The following is a 17,696-nucleotide window of genomic DNA, read 5'->3' as shown; positions in this document are numbered from 1 at the left end:
ACTGCAAAACCACTACCCTCTCTGGGGCCATGGGTGTGTGCTGGGCCCTGGACCAGGGCTCTGATGCTTTGGGAACCCTCCCCACGCCTGTCAGCCACTCCACACTTGTTTTTCCCTTGTGCTCACATGTGCCAGGTGGGTTGGGCTGCCAGGTGTGCTGGGTGGAGGCCCCCACTCCCTGGAAGGCCCCTGGAGGGGCAGCGAGGGCCCAGGGCATCTCCCACTGGGTTCAGCCAGGGCGGGTGGTCCCTGTGGTCTGGAAGGGGCCTTGCTGGGAGCAAGAGGCCCCCTTCCATGCCTGCTGACCTGACCTGTCTGCCTTGGTCCTGGAGCTCGGCCTGGAGCAGGCCCACAGCGTGGCCATTCTCGGCTTCAACTCCCCAGAGTGGTTCTTCTCGGCGGTGGGCACAGTATTTGCAGGGTGAGTGGCTGGGGGAGAAGCAGAGTGTCTGGTGGGTCGGGGGTGGGCAGAGAGTGGGAAGAGAGCTGTTTCCTCTTTTCAGAGGCCTCTGTGCCCTCCACAGACCCCATCTCCTCCCAGGTGCCCTCTGGGTACCCCTCTGCCCCTGCTGCTGGAACAGCGGTGCTGAGTTGGTCTGGGAGCCCTGCCCATCCGGGTGTGGCAGCTCTCTGGGGCAGAGGCTAGGCTGAGGGAGTGGCCTTCTGCTCCAGCTCAGACATGAACTTTTCCTGGGTCTCCTGCAGCGGCATTGTCACTGGCATCTACACCACCAGCTCCTCTGAGGCCTGCCAGTACATTGCCCACGACAGCCGTGCCAACATCATTGTGGTTGACACACAGAAGCAGCTGGAGAAGATCCTGAAGGTTTGGGGGAGGGGGAGGTGGAGGCAGACGTGGGGGCCAGAGGCCAGGTGTCCTTGCGGTCGCCCAGCTCACAGATGACTTTTCCACCCTCCCTCCTGGGGTCCTCCTCATGCTCAACAGCAACCCCATGAAACATAGATACACATGGAACGGCAGGGCAGAGGGTGCTTACCCACTGGCTGGGTGGGGACATTGAAGATTGGGGAACCCAGGAGGGGGTGGCAGGGTCTTGGGCTAGGGCCACCAGCATGTCCACTGCCTCCCGTGGCTCTCCCTCTGGGCAGGGTCTTCCCGTGGGCACTGGGTCCTCTGCTGGCAGAAGGATTGGTGCCTGGAGGATGGCCCAGGGCTGGGACAGCCTGAGCACTAGAACCTGACTTTTAGTGCAGAGTCAGGGGTGGGGGGCTGCCATGGAGCAGGGGGTACAAGTTTTATAAAGTCTTCTAAGGACAGCGGGGGCATAGCAAGAGCTTGAAAGCACCCCTTGAGCCAGCTAGATCTCCTCTGCAGGGTGGGATTTACTTAACATCCACCTCTGATTGTCTATATCCCACATGAACCACGGCCAGGGTGTGGTGGCCTAGGGACACCCTTGAGCTGGCCCAGCTGCACTGGCCACCTGCCAGATCTCAAGGGCTCCTTACATCCCAGAGGCCTCTGGGATCGACGTGGTGGCTTGGCTCTGGTTCTGGAGATGTCATTAGGGCCCCGGCTCCTGACCTGCCCCTGATATCAGGACTGCGGGATCTGGATCCCCAGAGGGGCCCAAGCCGGAGACTTGGCCACGATTCAGTCTATAGCAGTATCCTTTTTTTTTTTTTAATTTTATTTATTTATTCATGAGAGACACAGAGACTGAGAGAGAGGCAGAAACACAGGCAGAGGGAGAAGCAGGCTCCATGCAGGGGGCCCTACATGGGACTCCATCCCTGGTCTCCAGGATCACGCCCTGGGCTGAAGATGGCGCTAAATGGCTGAGCCACCTGGGCTGCCCCCCCCCCTTTTTTTAAACCATAGCAGTATCCTATATGTGCTTTTCAATTATTATATTGCTTAAGTCTTGACTTTCATGGGAAGAAAGAAAGGGATTGTTTTTAGGACTTAGGGGGCTTTCAGAACCTGGAGGTTTAGAAAGGCATCTCATCTACCCCATGTACATCTCAGCCCTGAGGGGCCGAGGGAGGAGGCCCCAGAGCTCCGTGGTGATAACAGTGCTCGGGTGCTGAGCACCAGCCTACAGCTCAGAGGCCCCAAGAAACTGTCTTGCAACCCCATCCTACAGACAAGGAAACAGTACCAGAGAGGTGACGCAGGGCTTGCTCCACGTTCTGTCCCTGGTAAAGGTGGCAGCAGGGGAAGGACGCTAGGTTTTATAAGGGAACCAGGAGAGCCAATCAAGGGAGCCTGTGAGGACGGCACAGGGACCCAGGGGCTGCGTTGGGACCAGAAGGGAATTCATCACAGGGTCCCGAGCCACAGTCACTGGGGAGGGTGCAGAGGGAGCCTCCCACCCCACCAGCATCTCAGTGGGGAAACAAGTGGGTCTCCTGGGCCTGTGCCTGGGTGAACACACTGCTGCTGCCCTGCTTGGTTGGTTTCAGATGAGGGCCCAGCGGGCCTGTCCTGCCTGCAGGCTCCAGGCCCCTCCAATGGCTGGCAGGAGTCCCCAGGAGTGCTCCCTTGTCCCTGCCCTTTTGGATTCTTTTGAAAACCCTCTTTTTAATGGGCACTTTGGACCTGCTTTTGTGTTACAACTAAGATCCGTCCAGTTGGCTCACCGTTGTAGGAAGGGGACTGCCTTGCCCCCGTGGGAGCCTCTGACGTGTTTACAGGATCTCATTCAAATGTCTCCATCCTGTCTGGGTCATATACATGCCTGGGATCAGGGAGTGCAGGGGGTGCGAATTATCGGGGCCACAGTGAGTTGCTGTGAGAGGTAGAGGTGAACTTGAGCTGACCTTGGCACCCCTGCTTACACCCCCACCCGCACCCCAAGCACTCAGGCCATTCACGAGATAGAAAAGGGTGCAAGAGTTTAGAGAGTGATAACCATCAGGGGCATCCTGTCACTGGCCTGCCCTGGTGCCCTGGGACTCGTGGGCTCTGATGTCCCTTGGTTCAGGGGCTTTGCAGGCCCCAGAGGGTTCTGAAGCAAAGGAGTCACTAGCCCCATGTGCAGCCAAGAGCTGACCAGGTCCCCCAAGCCAACTTCTCTGGGCCTCAATCTTCCTGGTTTCCCTGAGAGCCAGGCAGGCAGGGGTCCTTCTCTACACTCCACATGGGCTCCCCAGGATCCCAGGCAGGGAGGGCAGGGGAGTTTTACATGCCTCCCAGCAGATCCTGCCCAGCTCGGCTCCGGGCTCCGGGCTCCGGGCTCCGGGCTTGGCTCTGGCTCTGGGTATCACCAGGGACCCTTGATGCCTTCCCCCTGACCATTTGCAACTGAAGAGACTTGAGTTAGGAAATACTTGCTCCAGGGCACGGGCTGCTGCTGCAGAGTCTCCAAGGGTCTTTTAATTCAAAGCAAAGCCCCACCTTGCTTCCGGGTGGACACCAGCAGCCTTGCATGCCCCACCTGGAACTCCTGCAGGGGACACTGGGCGTGGGGCCAGCACCCTGCCTTGAACACGCCCACGGGTGCTTCTGACGGCGTGGGAGTCTTTGCCATCGACAGGCTGCGGAACTAGGTGGGCTGTCCTGAGCAGTGTCCCACATTCTCCCTGCTGTGCAACCCAACCACTAACTTCTGTCCTTGCTGTTAGATGGAAAGGCGCCTGCTCCCCGTCCCCCCGCGGGCAGCTGAGCATCAGCGCATTTGGGGAGGGGCACTGCTTGTCGTCCACTGTGGCATTTCCCATTAACCTTCGAGCCCTGATGGTCTTTGCCTGAATTAATTATTTCATAAGTGGTGGCAAAATGTTGGTTTTCTAAGTCATCGGCTGGGACTCTCCTCCAGAGGAAGAATTTTCTCTCACTATCTGGGGCTCTGTGCTCTCTGGAGCGCCCTGTTGGCATGTGCACCAGGCGCAGTGATGGTCTGTTTTGACGAATGTTCGGGGCCAATTTGAAAGAAGGTGCATTCTGCAATTGTTGGGTACAACGCCCTATAAAAGTTAATGATGTCAGCATGGTTGATGGTGTCCATAAGGTTTAAATCGTCTGTCCTTATTGATTTTCTGACTACTTTTCCATGAAAGACTCAGAGAGGGAGTGTGGAATCTGCAGGTATTACTGTGGGTTTGTCCATTTCCCCTTTCCATTCTATTGGGTTTTGCTTCATATACTTTGAAGTGCTGTGATGTACATGTCTTTAGGCTCATCTGTCCTCTTGGTGCAACAGCACCTTTATCAGGAAGAAACGTTCCTGAAAAGGAGCTACTGTGTCTTAAATTGATAAACCGCAGACGTCTCCTGCTTGATGCCTGCCCTGAGTCCCATGTAACCCACCTGTATCCCTGTGTTGACAGCAGGTTTCTCGTGGACAACAGAGAGCTGGGTCTCGCCCTTCCCACCCGACCACACTGTCTGTAAACTGACTGTTTCTATATCTCCCATCTTCTCCTTGGCCCGCGTCCCCTCTGTCCTGAGTTCCTTTGGCCTGAGTTTCTTATCTACATTTCGTCTTTCCTTATTCCATTCTATCTCCAGGGGCTACTTAGTTATTGCATTAGTGTTGCTCTGGGGTTTACCTTCTGCATGTTTAACTCAGCACGGTCTGCTTGGCTATTACACAACTCTCACTGCGTACGCCAGGACGGGGTTCTGCTACTCCACGCAGGGGCTCCCGCCAACATCCCTCCTCCTCCCCATCCTTGGCACCCTTGCCTCCACTCTACTACCATCCAGGTTACAAACCCTACAACTCATTGTTTTCTACAGTCAAGGATCATTCAAAGGCATTTTAAAAGAAGGAAAAATGTATTTCATATTTACCCACACGCTGGCCTTTTTTTTTTTTTTAAGATTTTATTTATTCATTAGAGACGCAGAGAGAAGGTAGAGACATAGGCAGGCTCCCTGCAGGGATCCCGATGTGGGACTCGATCCCAGAACTCTGGAATCACGCTCTGGGTCATAGGCAGATGTTCAACCGCTGAGCCACCCAGGCAGCCCACATTGGCCATTTCTAACAGTTTTCCTTCTCTCACATTTGCTTTGGCTATGGTCTTCCTGCCTTGAGAATTTTCTTCGACATTTCTTGCAATGCATATCTGAAAACATGTTTATTTTCATTTTTTTGAAAGGTATTTTCATGTGGTTTAAAATTCTGTGTTGATAGGATTTCTTTTTCTTTTTCTTTCAGCCTTTTAAAGATTCCATTCCAAAAAATAAAAAATAAATAAAGATTCCATTCCAAGGTCTTCAACTTTACATAGTTTCTGATGAGAAGAAACTTTGTATCTTTGTATCTTCTCCCTGTATCTAGGGTAGCTTGTTTCTCTGGCTGCTTTTATTTACTTTTATTTTTTTGATTTTTCAAGTTTTTATTTTAGTTCCAGTGTAGTTGATATAATTTTAGTTTTCAGCAATATTAGTTTCAGGTGTAACACTATAGTGATTCAGCACTTCCTTACACCACCCGGTGCTCATTAGGACATGTGCCCTCCTTTATCCCCATCACCTGTTCCCCCATGTCCCCACCACCAGCTCCCCCTGGTGACCAGCAGTGTCTTCTCTGTGTTCAAAGTTTCTTCCTTGGAGGTGCCTGGGGAGCTCAGTCAGTTCAGCATCTGATTCTTGGTTTCGCTTAGGTCTGATCTCAGGGTCATGGGATCGAGTCCCGCCTCAGGCTCAATGCTCTGCATGGAGCATGCTTGTCCCTCTCCCTCCTTGTTTGCATGCTCTTTCTCTAAAATAAATAAGTAAAATCTTTTTTAAAAGAGTCTGATTCTTGGTTTGCCTCTTTTTTCCCCTTTGCACATTTGTTTTGTTTCTTAAATTCCACATATGAGTGAGATCATATGATAATTTCTTTCTCTGACTCATTTCACTCAGCATAATACCCTCTAGCTCCATCCTTGTTGTTGCAAATGACAAGATTTCATTCTTTTTGATGGCTGGGTGATATTCCATTGTGTATACACCACATCTTCTTTATCCATTTATCTGTCAGTGGACATCTGGGCTCTTCCCACAGTTTTGGCTGCTGTGGACATTGCTGCTATGAACACTGGGGTACAGGTGCCCCTTCGAATCACTGTGTTTATGTCCTTTGGGGTAAATACCCAGTAGTGGAATCGCTGGGCTGTAGGGTAACTATTTTCAACCTCTTGAGGAACCTCCACATTGTCTTCCAGAGTGGCTGCACCAGCTTGCATTCCCACCAATAGCGTAAGAGGTTCTTTTTTCTTCTCTGGCTGCTTTTAAGATTTTTTTTTCATTACTGGTGTTCAGCAATTTGATTATATTGTCTCTTAGTGTGGTTTTTATTTGTGTTTATCCTGCTTAGAGTTCTTTGTGAGTTTTTTTTTAAGATTTTATGTATTTAAAATAAAAAAATTTTAAATTATGTATTTATTTGAAAGAAAGAGAGAGAGAGAGAGAACAAGCAGGGGCAGAGGCAGAGGGAGAAGCAGACTCCTACTGAGCAGGGAGCCCTATGTGGGACTCAATCCCAAGACCCCGAGATCATGACCCAAGCCAAAGGCAGACACTTCACCGACTGAGCCCGCCTTCATTGCGAGTCTTGAATTGGTGGATTTATAATCAAATTTGGAAATTTCTCAGACTGCTTTTCAATTTTTAAAAAATATTTCCTGGGACTCCAATTACATGTATGTTGGGTGTTCTGGTCTTCTCCCAGGATCATGTTTTTCCTGTTTTTCTCTCTCTCTGAACTTTACTTTGAGACTTGTGTTTAACCTTTTGGGCAGGCTTACAGGCCCTTTGCTCTAAGGCTCCTTTAAACGCCAGGGCTATAAGTTGGCTTTTCTGGGTCCCACTGAGCACCCCATCCCAACATGGATGGTTCTGGCCCCTCAGGAGCTCCTGCCCTGGGCTTCACTCTCCCCCCTGCATGCTAGTATGCAGCAAACACTCCGGAGCACAGGGACATGACCAGAGATTTCTAGAACTCTCTCTTCCTAGTTTCTCCTCACTAGTGTCTGGTCCCACAGCTTCTAGCCATCATGGCTTTCCTGATCTCTGGGCTGTGACCTCCACTCAGCAAGATGACCAAATCCTATTCTCCTCCCTCCCTCCCCCTCTCCCCTTTTTGTCCCCCTCCCCTCTCTGCTCCCCTCCTTCTCTGTCCCCCCCATCCCTTTCTCTCCTACAAAGGTCTCTAATGTGGGATAACAGGCCTTGGGATGCTTGGTTTTCTCTTGAGGTATAGCTATGCATGAAGAAGGCAGGTGTACCACTGGGTCAGAGGTAGGAGCATGGGAACCCGGTGACCGGTGCCTGGCAGGCTGACTGACACCTGGAGATGGGGCTCCTCTCAGCAGGTAACTTTTTCTTAATAAATCCCCATTGCTTTTCCTGCCAACACAGGTCTGGAAAAATCTGCCACATCTGAAGGCAGTAGTGATATATGGAGAAGCTCCTCCAAAGAAGATGGCCAATGTGTACACGGTATGGGTGGAGGGCCCAGGGGGCAGGTGGGGCCTGCCCAGCTGCCCAGCTGATCAGGTGTCCGGCCCCTCCCTCCTGGCTGCAGATGGAGGAATTCATGGAGCTGGGGGATGAGCTGCCTGAGGAGACACTGGATGCCATCATCGACACGCAGCAGCCTAACCAGTGCTGCGTACTGATCTATACCTCCGGCACCACTGGGAGCCCCAAGGGCGTGATGCTGAGTCAGGACAATGTAGGACAGATCCCAGATGGGTGGGTGTGAGCTGCGGGTGGACCTGTGCACTGGACCTGCCCTAGCAGCCCTCTGGCCCTGCTTCTCAGGGTGCAGGAGACATAGGACAGTCCTTGGGTCTGTGGTCCAGAGCGAATACAGTGGTGGTGAAGAAGAGGGGAGGGAGGTCTGTGCTGGGCACTCCCTGCAGAGATGGCTGGGAGGAGGCCCTCCAGAAGTAGCCCAAGCCCCCGGGGTGAGCACTTCCAGGGCAGGCTTGGGGACACACCAGGGCCTATCTGCCTGTCCTCCAGATCACGTGGACAGCCCGGTATGGCAGCCAGGCTGGCGACATTCAGCCAGCAGAAGTCCAGCAGGAGGTGGTGGTCAGCTACCTGCCCCTCAGCCACATTGCTGCTCAGATCTACGACTTGTGGACAGGCATCCAGTGGGGGGCGCAGGTCTGCTTTGCCGAGCCTGATGCCCTGAAGGTCAGTCCCTCTGCCGAGCAGGTGTCCGAGTGTGTGGGCAGCAGCATACCCATGGGTACACTCATGGGGGGTGGGGGGCTGGCGTGTGCACTTGTGAGCAGGCAGGTGCCCCATGCATTTCTCTGTCAGAACTCTTCCCGTTGCTGTTAGCACAGCCCACATGACCACCTGAGAAGGGGCTGAGGTGTCCCATAAGGAGAGGGTCCACGTGCCATGAAGGGGTACATCGTCCTCAGAGCAAGGCCACAGATGGCCACGACCCTGCCCTGCTTCCTAGTCTCCTATGCCGCACCCATCCTTTGGAAACTTGTTTTAACTGTGAGGAGAGCTCTCCCAGACGCCCCCCCACAGACCCCCCTCCATCTGCCCCTCCCGGCCCAAATGGTGTCCCTTGTCCATCCCTAAACTAGTCACTGCTTAGGGGAACGGGATGGTCACATTTGGGTTAGAGAAGAAAGAGTGGCCACCCCCAGGGCTGAGAGGGGACTGAAGAGCATTGAAGCATCTGGCCCATGAACAATGGGGATGGCCGCCTAGTGGAGGCTGACAGTATGGGACAGGTTGTGTGCAGGTGGGTGTATGCACCTGTGTGGGTGCCTGGACGGTACGTGCAGCTGCCTGTGGTGTGGGGGCTTCCTGGCACTGAGCCGGCAGGCCTTCTTCTCTGGCACTGGACAGGGGAGCCTGTTGAACACACTGCGGGAGGTGGAGCCCACGTCCCACATGGGGGTGCCTCGCGTATGGGAGAAGATCATGGAGAGGATCCAGGAGGTGACGGCTCAGTCTGGCTTCATCCGGCGCAAGATGCTGCTCTGGGCCATGTCAGTGACCTTGGAGCAGAACCTCACCTGCCCGGGCAGGTATGGAGGGACAGGGGGCAGGAGTCTGGGAGGTATCAGGGCTGGGGCATAACTCCAGTAAGCAACCAAGGATCTGATAGGCTGGGCTGGTCCAGGGGACCCCTGTGCAGAAGCCCACTCAGGGGCCGGGCTTCAGATCTCTTCCCAGACTCCACAGGAGACTGTCACCCCGTCCCTGGGTTCTGACCAGGAAGACTGACTCACTCTGGGCAGCATTCACCTCCTCTGACAAGGGCTCCTGAGGGTTTCCTGACTCTGTAGGGGGCTGGGGCTGAGGGTCACAGTGATGAGCACTCAGTCTTTCCAGCTGCCAAGGGACCCGCAGCCTTCTGATGGCTTCCCAGATTCACACAATAGTGCTTGGGAGGGTTAGTGGCATGGACCTGGCTGGTTCCAATTTAGAAATATTTTCCATTACTGGTGATTCCGTGAAACTGTATCATGTCTGGTGAGGTGTGTACACATGTCTGCAAATATGGCTTCATTTGCATAGTCATGGGAATTGACTATACATGAACGACTCATCTGTGGGCTTCAGGTGGGATCACACACCTTTGCACATGCATGTCTGTGCAGACGTACTTCACATCTCCGCACCTGTGTTTTATTGTATGTTGCTGCCTGTGCACCTGTTCACAGCCCACTCTGACCTCCAAGCTCAGGACGTAGTGCACACAGGTGCATGCACACATCTGTCTCCAAGCCAGCGCGTACCTGCCCAATGCCCACCTGGTACACGTGAACACATGTGTATCCCTCTGTGGACCAGTCTCTCTCCCCCACCAGTGACCTGAAGCCCTTCACAGCCAGACTGGCGGATTACCTAGTGCTAGCCAAGGTCCGCCAGGCACTCGGTTTTGCCAAATGTCAGAAGAGCTTCTATGGAGCAGCTCCCATGACAGCTGAGACGCAGCACTTCTTCCTGGGCCTCAACATCCGCCTGTATGCGGGCTACGGCCTCAGTGAGACGTCAGGCCCGCACTTCATGTCCAGCCCCTACAATTACCGGCTCTATAGGTATGTGTGTGCCCACATGCCCTTGTTGACATCCTTGGTGCCCACTGCTGTTTGGGTCTCAAGTGCCACCAGGTCCACCCTGGGCTGGGTCCACTGGAGGCCTGTCTCCCACAGGTGGTCTGCACCCAAGTGTCATGGGGCCCTTGCAGCCCTGGGGCCTTGAGCAGGTTCTGGGGGAGGGATTTCCCTCTGTCCTGTGGGTGGGGTATGTGGGAGGGTGCCTCACTTGGCCAGGGATGGATGGCAGGGACAGGAGGAGGTTGGGGGGATAGGGCTGATCCTCCGGTAGGCAGGCAGGGCAGTCAGCTCTGGGAAGAATGGAGGGATTACCTGTTGTGACCTTACCCTGCCCCCTCACCGTCCTGCTGGCCCATCACAGAGCTTGAGATTGTGCCGTCCCTCCTCCATCATTACCTTATTGGCTATACCTCTAAGTCCCTGTTAAAATACAAAAATGCTGGGAGGGGACGCCTTCTGGCCATTGGGAAGAGTGAGAGGTTGCAGACCTGGAGTTCACAGCTGGGGCCTGCCCCTGGGCTAAGGCCTGACTGAGCCCCCTGACCAACCCCAGCTCTGGGAAGGTGGTGCCCGGCTGCCTGGCGAAAGTGGTGAACGAGGACTCGGAGGGCGTCGGGGAGATCTGTCTATGGGGCCGCACAATCTTCATGGGTTATCTGAACATGGAGGACAAGACGCGGGAGGCCATTGACGCCGAGGGCTGGCTACACACGGGTGACACTGGACGCCTGGATGCAGACGGCTTCCTCTACATCACTGGGCGCCTCAAAGGTGAGTGCCACTGGCCGGCTTGGCAGCTGCAGGCGTGTGTATTGCAGGGGAGTGGGGGGTGCGCTCCGCCATCTGTGCCCAGGAGTCCTGAGCCCAGAGGAGTCAAGTCTGTGCACCTGGACTTCGCTGCTGTGTCCTGGGGGCACTCTCACATTGGTTTCCTGATGAGGACACCCAGAGAGGTGAAGGGACTTGTGTCAGGTCACCCAGCTAGGAAATGGTGGAGCTTGGATCCAGACTCCCTGGAAAAGCAAAGCAGGTCTTTCCAGAAGATTCTGGGACATAGTGTGAATTTTACATGCAAATGTGGGAATGATATCAAGAACACATATTGGATATAGCATTTAAAATAAAACAGGAAAAAAAAAACAAAACAGGAGACTTCAAAGAAATTTCCCGTGAAGATTGTGGCCCTCCCAGAGGTCAGCTGGAGACTTTGCCTAAGGGAGCGTAAGCCCAAACACATCCGTCTGGGGAGTCCACACCGTTTCCCAGGGGAAACCAGCTCAGGGAGTGGGTGAACAGCTCTGGAAATCGCACAGGCCGGGGTGCCATCCAGCCTGGGTCCTGCTGGCCACAGAGGACTGACTTTCAGGACAGAGTTGGGGAGCCTGGCCTGAGCCTTGAGGCTGCACACACAATCTCCAGTGGCTCAGGTGGGTCGAGAGCGCCGCCTAGGGCTTGGCTTGGTGCCGGCCACTGAGGACCTGCACCTGGGAAGGCCCAGCTGGACCACCTTTTACAACAATATGGTTAAAGATTGGGACCCAGATGCCTTTTCTCCAGGTCAGTAGCCTCTGACCCAGCCTCTCCTTAGGGCGTCACCCACCAGGGGACTGTGGGAGGCACCTGGGCTGCCTGTCCTGGGACCCTGAGTTTTTCTGTGACGGGGCCTGACATCGGGCTGTGTGAGGCCTGCAGCCTCCGTCTTTATCTGTAGGATAACCTCCAAACACTTGCCAAGATTTTTATTTTTATTCCATCAGATCTGTGGATTAATTTGGTGAGAATGTATCTCCTTGCAATATCGCATCATCCAATCCATAAACGTGGAATAGATCGCTCAGCATTGTGCAGATATATTTAGAAACATGACTTAGATCATTTTCAGGGGAAATGCAAGCAGTTCCAGAAAAGACAGTAAAACTTAAAGAGACGGATTCCCAAGGAACAAACAGGGACCATCCCCCTGACACATACACACAACACACCATGACCAGCAGGTTCACTGAGGAATCACAACAGCACTTCACCTGATTTTGAGCATAGAAAAGAAGGAAAACTTTCAAATTTTCAGTGAGGTGAGTCTAACGTTGACACCAAAATCTGAAAGATTGTATTTAAAAAGAAAACCATAGATTACCAATTTGTATGAATCCATATGCTAACATCCTAAATTAAATAGTAGCAAACAGCCTATGCCAGCACATAAAACATAACCCATCATGACTAAGTGGAATTATTCAGGAAATGCAGGATATATAATATAACAAATCCTTTTAATGGAGCTTTAAAATGTTTATCATCATGTCTGCATATATTGTGAAGGCATTTAACAAAAATTGAATATCCTCATTCATGGACAAAGACAGAAATGGGTGTCTACTTCCACAACGTCACGAAACGTGAGTCTCCCAAGCTAGAAGCCGGCTAGTCCTGGGAAATGCAGAGCCCAGGCCTCTGACATAAGGGGCAGGTCGTGGTGCCCACGGTCAGCCACACCGTCCAGCAGCATCTTGCAAACAGAAAGTCAAAAGACAGCCACAGGGAATCCATGCCTTGTGCCAGCACATCTAGAAGGCATCACAGAATAAACTAGTTCGTGCATGATAGAACATTTCCTTATGAAGAACGGAGCCCTCCCTGCTTCTGAGGAACACAGAAACCCTTCATCCTAGAGGAAGGAGGAGGGTCTACCTGGGACTCCTGCTACAGGAGCTGTGGCGGGGGACTCACAAAACTGTACTACATTAAAGACAAAACAAACCTCTGGGCAGTCACACCACCAAGAGCAAAGACAAATGTCACAGCTGGGAAGCTGGCCCGCAGCTCCTGTCATCGGCGTCCAGCACAAGAACATCCCTGCTGTTTCCTTAGATGTCGTGCCTCTGGCGATGCTTTGTGTTTACTGTCTTTTTGTGTTCGGTGTAGACACTTCTGCACATATCTCCTTAGGTCTGCTCCGAAGTAATTTATGTTTGGGGTGCTGTTTACACACTGCGGTTATCCATGTGCATGCCACCGGCATGCCAGCTGATTTCTGCGGAGGCCTGGGGTCTTGGGACCTTGTCTTCAAATACCCAACACTTTCGTTTCCTCCTTTCCATTTCTTCTGAGTGTTTCTCTTGAGTCTTGTGTGGGTGGGGCCTTGAGAGCAGCGGTGAACAGACACAGACCACCCGGTCGTCTGTGGATTGTTCCTGGTCTCGATGGGGGAGGACACTTTCGACCTTTGATTCCTGAGTGTTTTGTGAGGATTTCTGGCAGGTGCTCCTTTCTATACCGTTTGCTGAGGGCTTCTGTGCTACTAACGTGTGAAAGGTGCTGGTGGGAGGGGAGGGGGAAGGAGGAAGACAAGGCTGAGGCCCTGCCCACCCCACCTCTGCCCCCCACCCCCCACCCCCAGCCTACTGGTCTGAAGGCTTCCTCTCTGGCCAGCATGCCTTGGTAACCACACCTCACCCCAACGACCACCGGTGCCCTGAAACTTGGAGCCCCAGCCATTTAGGGGCTGCCCCCTGCCAGGGCAGCCCCTCAGTGGCCATGGGAGCCTGTGATTGGCCCTGCTTCCCTGCTGCTTTGGCCTCCCTGCCTTACCTGCTGCGCACACATGCCCTCTGCCTGTTAGACCTAGTTCATGTTCAACATCTGGGTGGACCCCTATTCCTTTTTTTTTTTTCTGCTGGACCCCTATTCCATGGCCTGGTGAGCTCCCTGCAACCAGGGCCTGTCTCACCCTACTTGGCCTAACATCCACATAAGACCTGCACACAATGTGATCAGCACGTTGTACTAGAATGGGGGGGGGGGGGCAGTCCCAGTGTGTTTAGTAAATGCCTACTTATTACCCTCTGGCCTGGCAGAGCCACCTTCCAGAGAAGAGACCAGAGCACTAAGTGCCCACACCTGGTCTCACACAGGTGTCTTGGGTGGAGCCTGAATGAGTGACCCAGTGGACAAGGGGTGGACACAGTGAGAGCAGCTCAGAGCAGGGAGAGCCAGCGTGCACTCAAGCAGGGCAGGCTTCCCAAGGGGGCAGCTGAGCTGGCTCCCACAGAACAGGGGGTGCACCAGACAGAGACAAGAGGGCGTACTGGGAAGGTGTAGGCAGGGTGAGAGGCTTATAGCAGGGGCTCTGGAACCTCATTGTGCTCTGCTCCACTACGTGACCTCAGACATGTCATTACAAAAACTGTCTAACATGCCAACAAGAATGCATAGATATTGTGAACATTTGTGATAATAAATAGAATCATTACAAAGACATGCCACCTAACAACCTCCCTGTGCCTTGGTTTCCCCATCTGCAGAATGAGCTTCCTCATGGGCTGGTCATGAGGGGCCAGTGAACCAGTGCACATGCAACACTTAGCACAAGACCTGGTACACGGCAGTGCAGGGGGTTGGCAGGGTTTGCAGGGGGTCAGGGGAAGGTCCACTGAGGAACGAGTTGGGCAGAGGGGGCAATGGATGGGAAGTCTGAGCAGGCAGGGTCTTGGATGATGAGCAAAGAATGGGAACACTGAGTGTGGAACAGCCACCCCCCCAAGCAGGTGTGCCCCCAACAGGTGTGAGGGGCTTCTGAGAGCATGCCCCCATTTGCCGAGTACCCATAGGACTGTCAGCCACTCCTGCCTCCAGGGTCTTTGGCCGAGGCTGGTGTCTTGGGTCAGCCGGGCATCAGGACTAAAGCCTGTGCTGGGGTGCTCTGCCCTGCCTCCCCAGAATTAATCATCACAGCCGGTGGAGAGAACGTGCCCCCCGTGCCCATTGAGGAGGCCGTGAAGACGGAGCTGCCCATCATCAGCAATGCCATGCTGATCGGGGACCAGAGGAAGTTCCTATCCATGCTTCTCACCTTGAAGGTATGTCGGGGGGGTCTGGCTTTAGAGGGGCAGGGGTTCCGTGGGTCAGAAGCCACGCTCAGCCAGGACGCCCACAGATCTCGAGACTTTCCACTGGAATCATCTGTTGGCCATGTGCACTAAGGGGCAGGAACACAGCTGGTAAAGTGCTGCCTCAACAATCCTTCATCGTCCCAGCTCAGCCCAGCTCCGAAGGTGCTAGAAGCTCAGAGTCCAGGATGATGGGTGGGGCCTCAGGAGGTCCCTGTGGCAGACTGCAGTTCTGCTGGCTGAGGTCCTTTCAGGTGTCCTCCCACCACAGGGTGGCCTATCCATTCTAGAGCCTTCTCTCTGAGACAACTGTGTGATCCACACCCTTGGCCTCGGCAGCAAGACCAGGCCTGGTGTCTCGCAGAGCAAGGCTTGGCCTGTCTGACCTCTGGCTTTTCAGTGCACGCTGGACCCCGATACATCCGACCCAACTGACAACCTGACTGAGCAAGCCATGGAGTTCTGTCAGCGGGTGGGCAGCAAAGCCACCACCGTGTCTGAGATCGTGGGGACAAAGGATGAGGCCGTGTACCAGGCCATTGAGCAGGGCATCCAGAGGGTCAACAAGAATGCGGCCGCCCGACCCTACCACATCCAGAAGTGGGCCATTCTGCAGAAGGACTTCTCCATCTCCGGTGGAGAATTGGGTAGGGGTTTGTTTTCTTGCTTGTTTGTTTTCATGATTCCAGGGGCTGCGTGGGAGGTTGGAGGCCTTGGCAGAGCCCTCGAGGTACCTGCCAGGAAGCAGCCAGGACAAGCACAAGCCACAGACACGTGGACAGCCACCTCCTTCCAGCAAGGGGGTCACAGTTGCCCTGTGCCTGGGCATGAGCCTGTGGAGAGCCAGCCACATTCACAAAATGTGTGCTGGAATACATTTTTTTTTTTTGAATCCATTAATTTGAACTACAACCTTTAACTTTGTGGGGACTGTGCGGCCATTTCCCCCTGAAATCACAATGGGACCAGTGGCCGGTCCCCAGGCCCTGTCAGTGTGTGGGCTGGAGTCCCTTGGCTCTGGCGCAGCCCCCGCTGGATGTTTGAGGTCACTCTGGGCTGCAGCACATTGGGGTGCTCACGGCCAGGGGAGCCTCCAACACCTCGAGGGAGCTGCTGAGCTTCCATAGACACCGCAGCTCGTTTGCTCGTCTGGTGCCAACACATGGAGGACAGGTATCCTCTCTAAACAGCTAACATATGCAATTGGCTTTGAGGTCTCCAGTTACACAACCAGGAGTGTGTTAGCGCCATATGGATGCTACACTGCCCCTGACCTGAATCAGAGCTCTTTCAACCATGCTTCAGACGGAAGAACCAAGCGCAAAAACAATGATCTGGGAAAGACTGCTCACAGAGACCACGGTAGAGGCCTGACGAGCCCAGGCCGTCCCCTGCCCATTAGGCGAACAAAGCATGATGCCCCACTTGGCAGGCCAGTCACTCACTACTGTTCTGTAACAAATTACCCCCAAATTTAGCAGCTTGAGACAATAAGCATTTATTATCTTGATTTCTGTGGGTCAGAAATCCAGGGCAGCTTAACTGGGGGCGGTGGGCGGTGGGGAGGCTCTGGCTTGGGGTCTCACAAGGTCGTAGTCAAAATGTTGGCCTGGTGCTGCCACTGGAGCCACTTTCTTTTTTTTTTTTTTTTTTTTTGGAGCCACTTTCTTGCTCACCCTTGTGGGTGTTAGCCAGAGACCTCTATTCCTTGCCAGGGGCCCTGTCCCCAGGCTGCCTGTGCGCTCACAGCACAGTGGCTCGCCTGCTCCAGAATGATCCATGAGAGACCAAGAAACCATCATTCTGCTGTTACGTTTGATAGTCTGAGTAATCTCTTCACCCAAAGGACAAAGCAGAAAGTATACGGAGGAGACACGGGTGCAAGTTAAAGAAGGCGGGCATGATCCTCTATCGGGGCTGTGCCAGGACCCAGTCCTCTGTGATGCATATCACTCCGCTGGGACCACGCCGGGGTGCAGCCCCAGGAGCACGGGTCATGGGCACCACCTTGCAGGCCTGCCTTGTCCCGGACCCTGTCCACACCTCTTCCCAGACTTCTGAGTCCAGGCCTCACTTCCTCCTTCCAATCACTCTTTCAGGTCCCACGATGAAATTGAAACGGCTCACGGTTCTGGACAAGTATAAAGACATCATCGACTCCTTTTACCGGGAGCAGAGAAAGTAAGCTGGAGCCATCCTCCCAGTTTCCGCTGAAGACAGCAGGCCTTTTGGAGGGTTATCCTGAGCCCCTTAGTCTGGGAGTGTGAGCTCCTGGCAAGGCTGAGGCCTCCACGCCCAGGCACGGCACTGGCATGGCCCTCTGCCAGGTTTGATGCCAACAGTAGCTGATGATGCCAAGAAGCTTCACACGTGCATAGTTTTAATTTTCAGCACTGCTTTTTGTTCAGGTGACAAATGAGATCAGCTGTCCTCCCAGAACTATAGGGCAGGCGGCTGGCCTGAGTCCCAGGCAGGGGGACAGTCCAGTGCGCAGGCTGTGTGCTGGGGGAGGCAGAGGAAGGGCAGCTAGAGTGACTTTGTGCCCTGCAGGGAAGCCAACAGTTTAACTCACCTAACGGCGGACTGACTCTGGAATCCTGTGGCTGCTGCCAACCCTGCCCTGCGAGTCCAGGTACTCGGGCACCTCACAATTGCCAACTGATTTGAAGCTTAATAAATTGCTGCTGCCTGTTTGATTGTACTGAGTGTAATTTGAATATTAAACTGTTTAACAGAATTGCCAACAAGTACCCAATCTTTCTTGCTGGTTGAGCAGGCGGGCCAGGCCAGAGTCGTGGGTATTTAAGCCAT

At 53.8% G+C, this 17,696-nt stretch overlaps 1 protein-coding gene across 4 annotated transcripts in view; it reads left to right on the top strand.

The window, feature by feature from the left end:
• The window catches only part of ACSBG1 (acyl-CoA synthetase bubblegum family member 1), a 49,047-nt gene extending 31,418 nt beyond the window's left edge, over window positions 1-17,629 (top strand). For all 4 annotated transcript variants that reach the window (XM_025999942.2, XM_025999933.2, XM_072737514.1 and 1 more), the window contains 11 exons: window positions 333-421; window positions 706-826; window positions 7,319-7,399; window positions 7,485-7,634; window positions 7,928-8,104; window positions 8,783-8,964; window positions 9,751-9,981; window positions 10,553-10,770; window positions 14,716-14,855; window positions 15,286-15,532; window positions 16,985-17,629. In XM_025999942.2, the coding sequence (XP_025855727.1) occupies window positions 333-421; window positions 706-826; window positions 7,319-7,399; window positions 7,485-7,634; window positions 7,928-8,104; window positions 8,783-8,964; window positions 9,751-9,981; window positions 10,553-10,770; window positions 14,716-14,855; window positions 15,286-15,532; window positions 16,985-17,070 (1,722 nt within the window). In that variant the 3' untranslated portion in view covers window positions 17,071-17,629. The remainder of the gene's footprint in view (window positions 1-332; window positions 422-705; window positions 827-7,318; window positions 7,400-7,484; window positions 7,635-7,927; window positions 8,105-8,782; window positions 8,965-9,750; window positions 9,982-10,552; window positions 10,771-14,715; window positions 14,856-15,285; window positions 15,533-16,984) is intronic.
• Window positions 17,630-17,696: the final 67 nt, after the last annotated feature.

Source organism: Vulpes vulpes, chromosome 14 (assembly GCF_048418805.1).
Source record: "Vulpes vulpes isolate BD-2025 chromosome 14, VulVul3, whole genome shotgun sequence".
NCBI classification, from domain to species: Eukaryota; Metazoa; Chordata; class Mammalia; order Carnivora; family Canidae; genus Vulpes; species Vulpes vulpes.
Note: the sequence above shows the minus strand (reverse complement) of the source record. Positions and strands in the feature narration are given on the sequence as shown.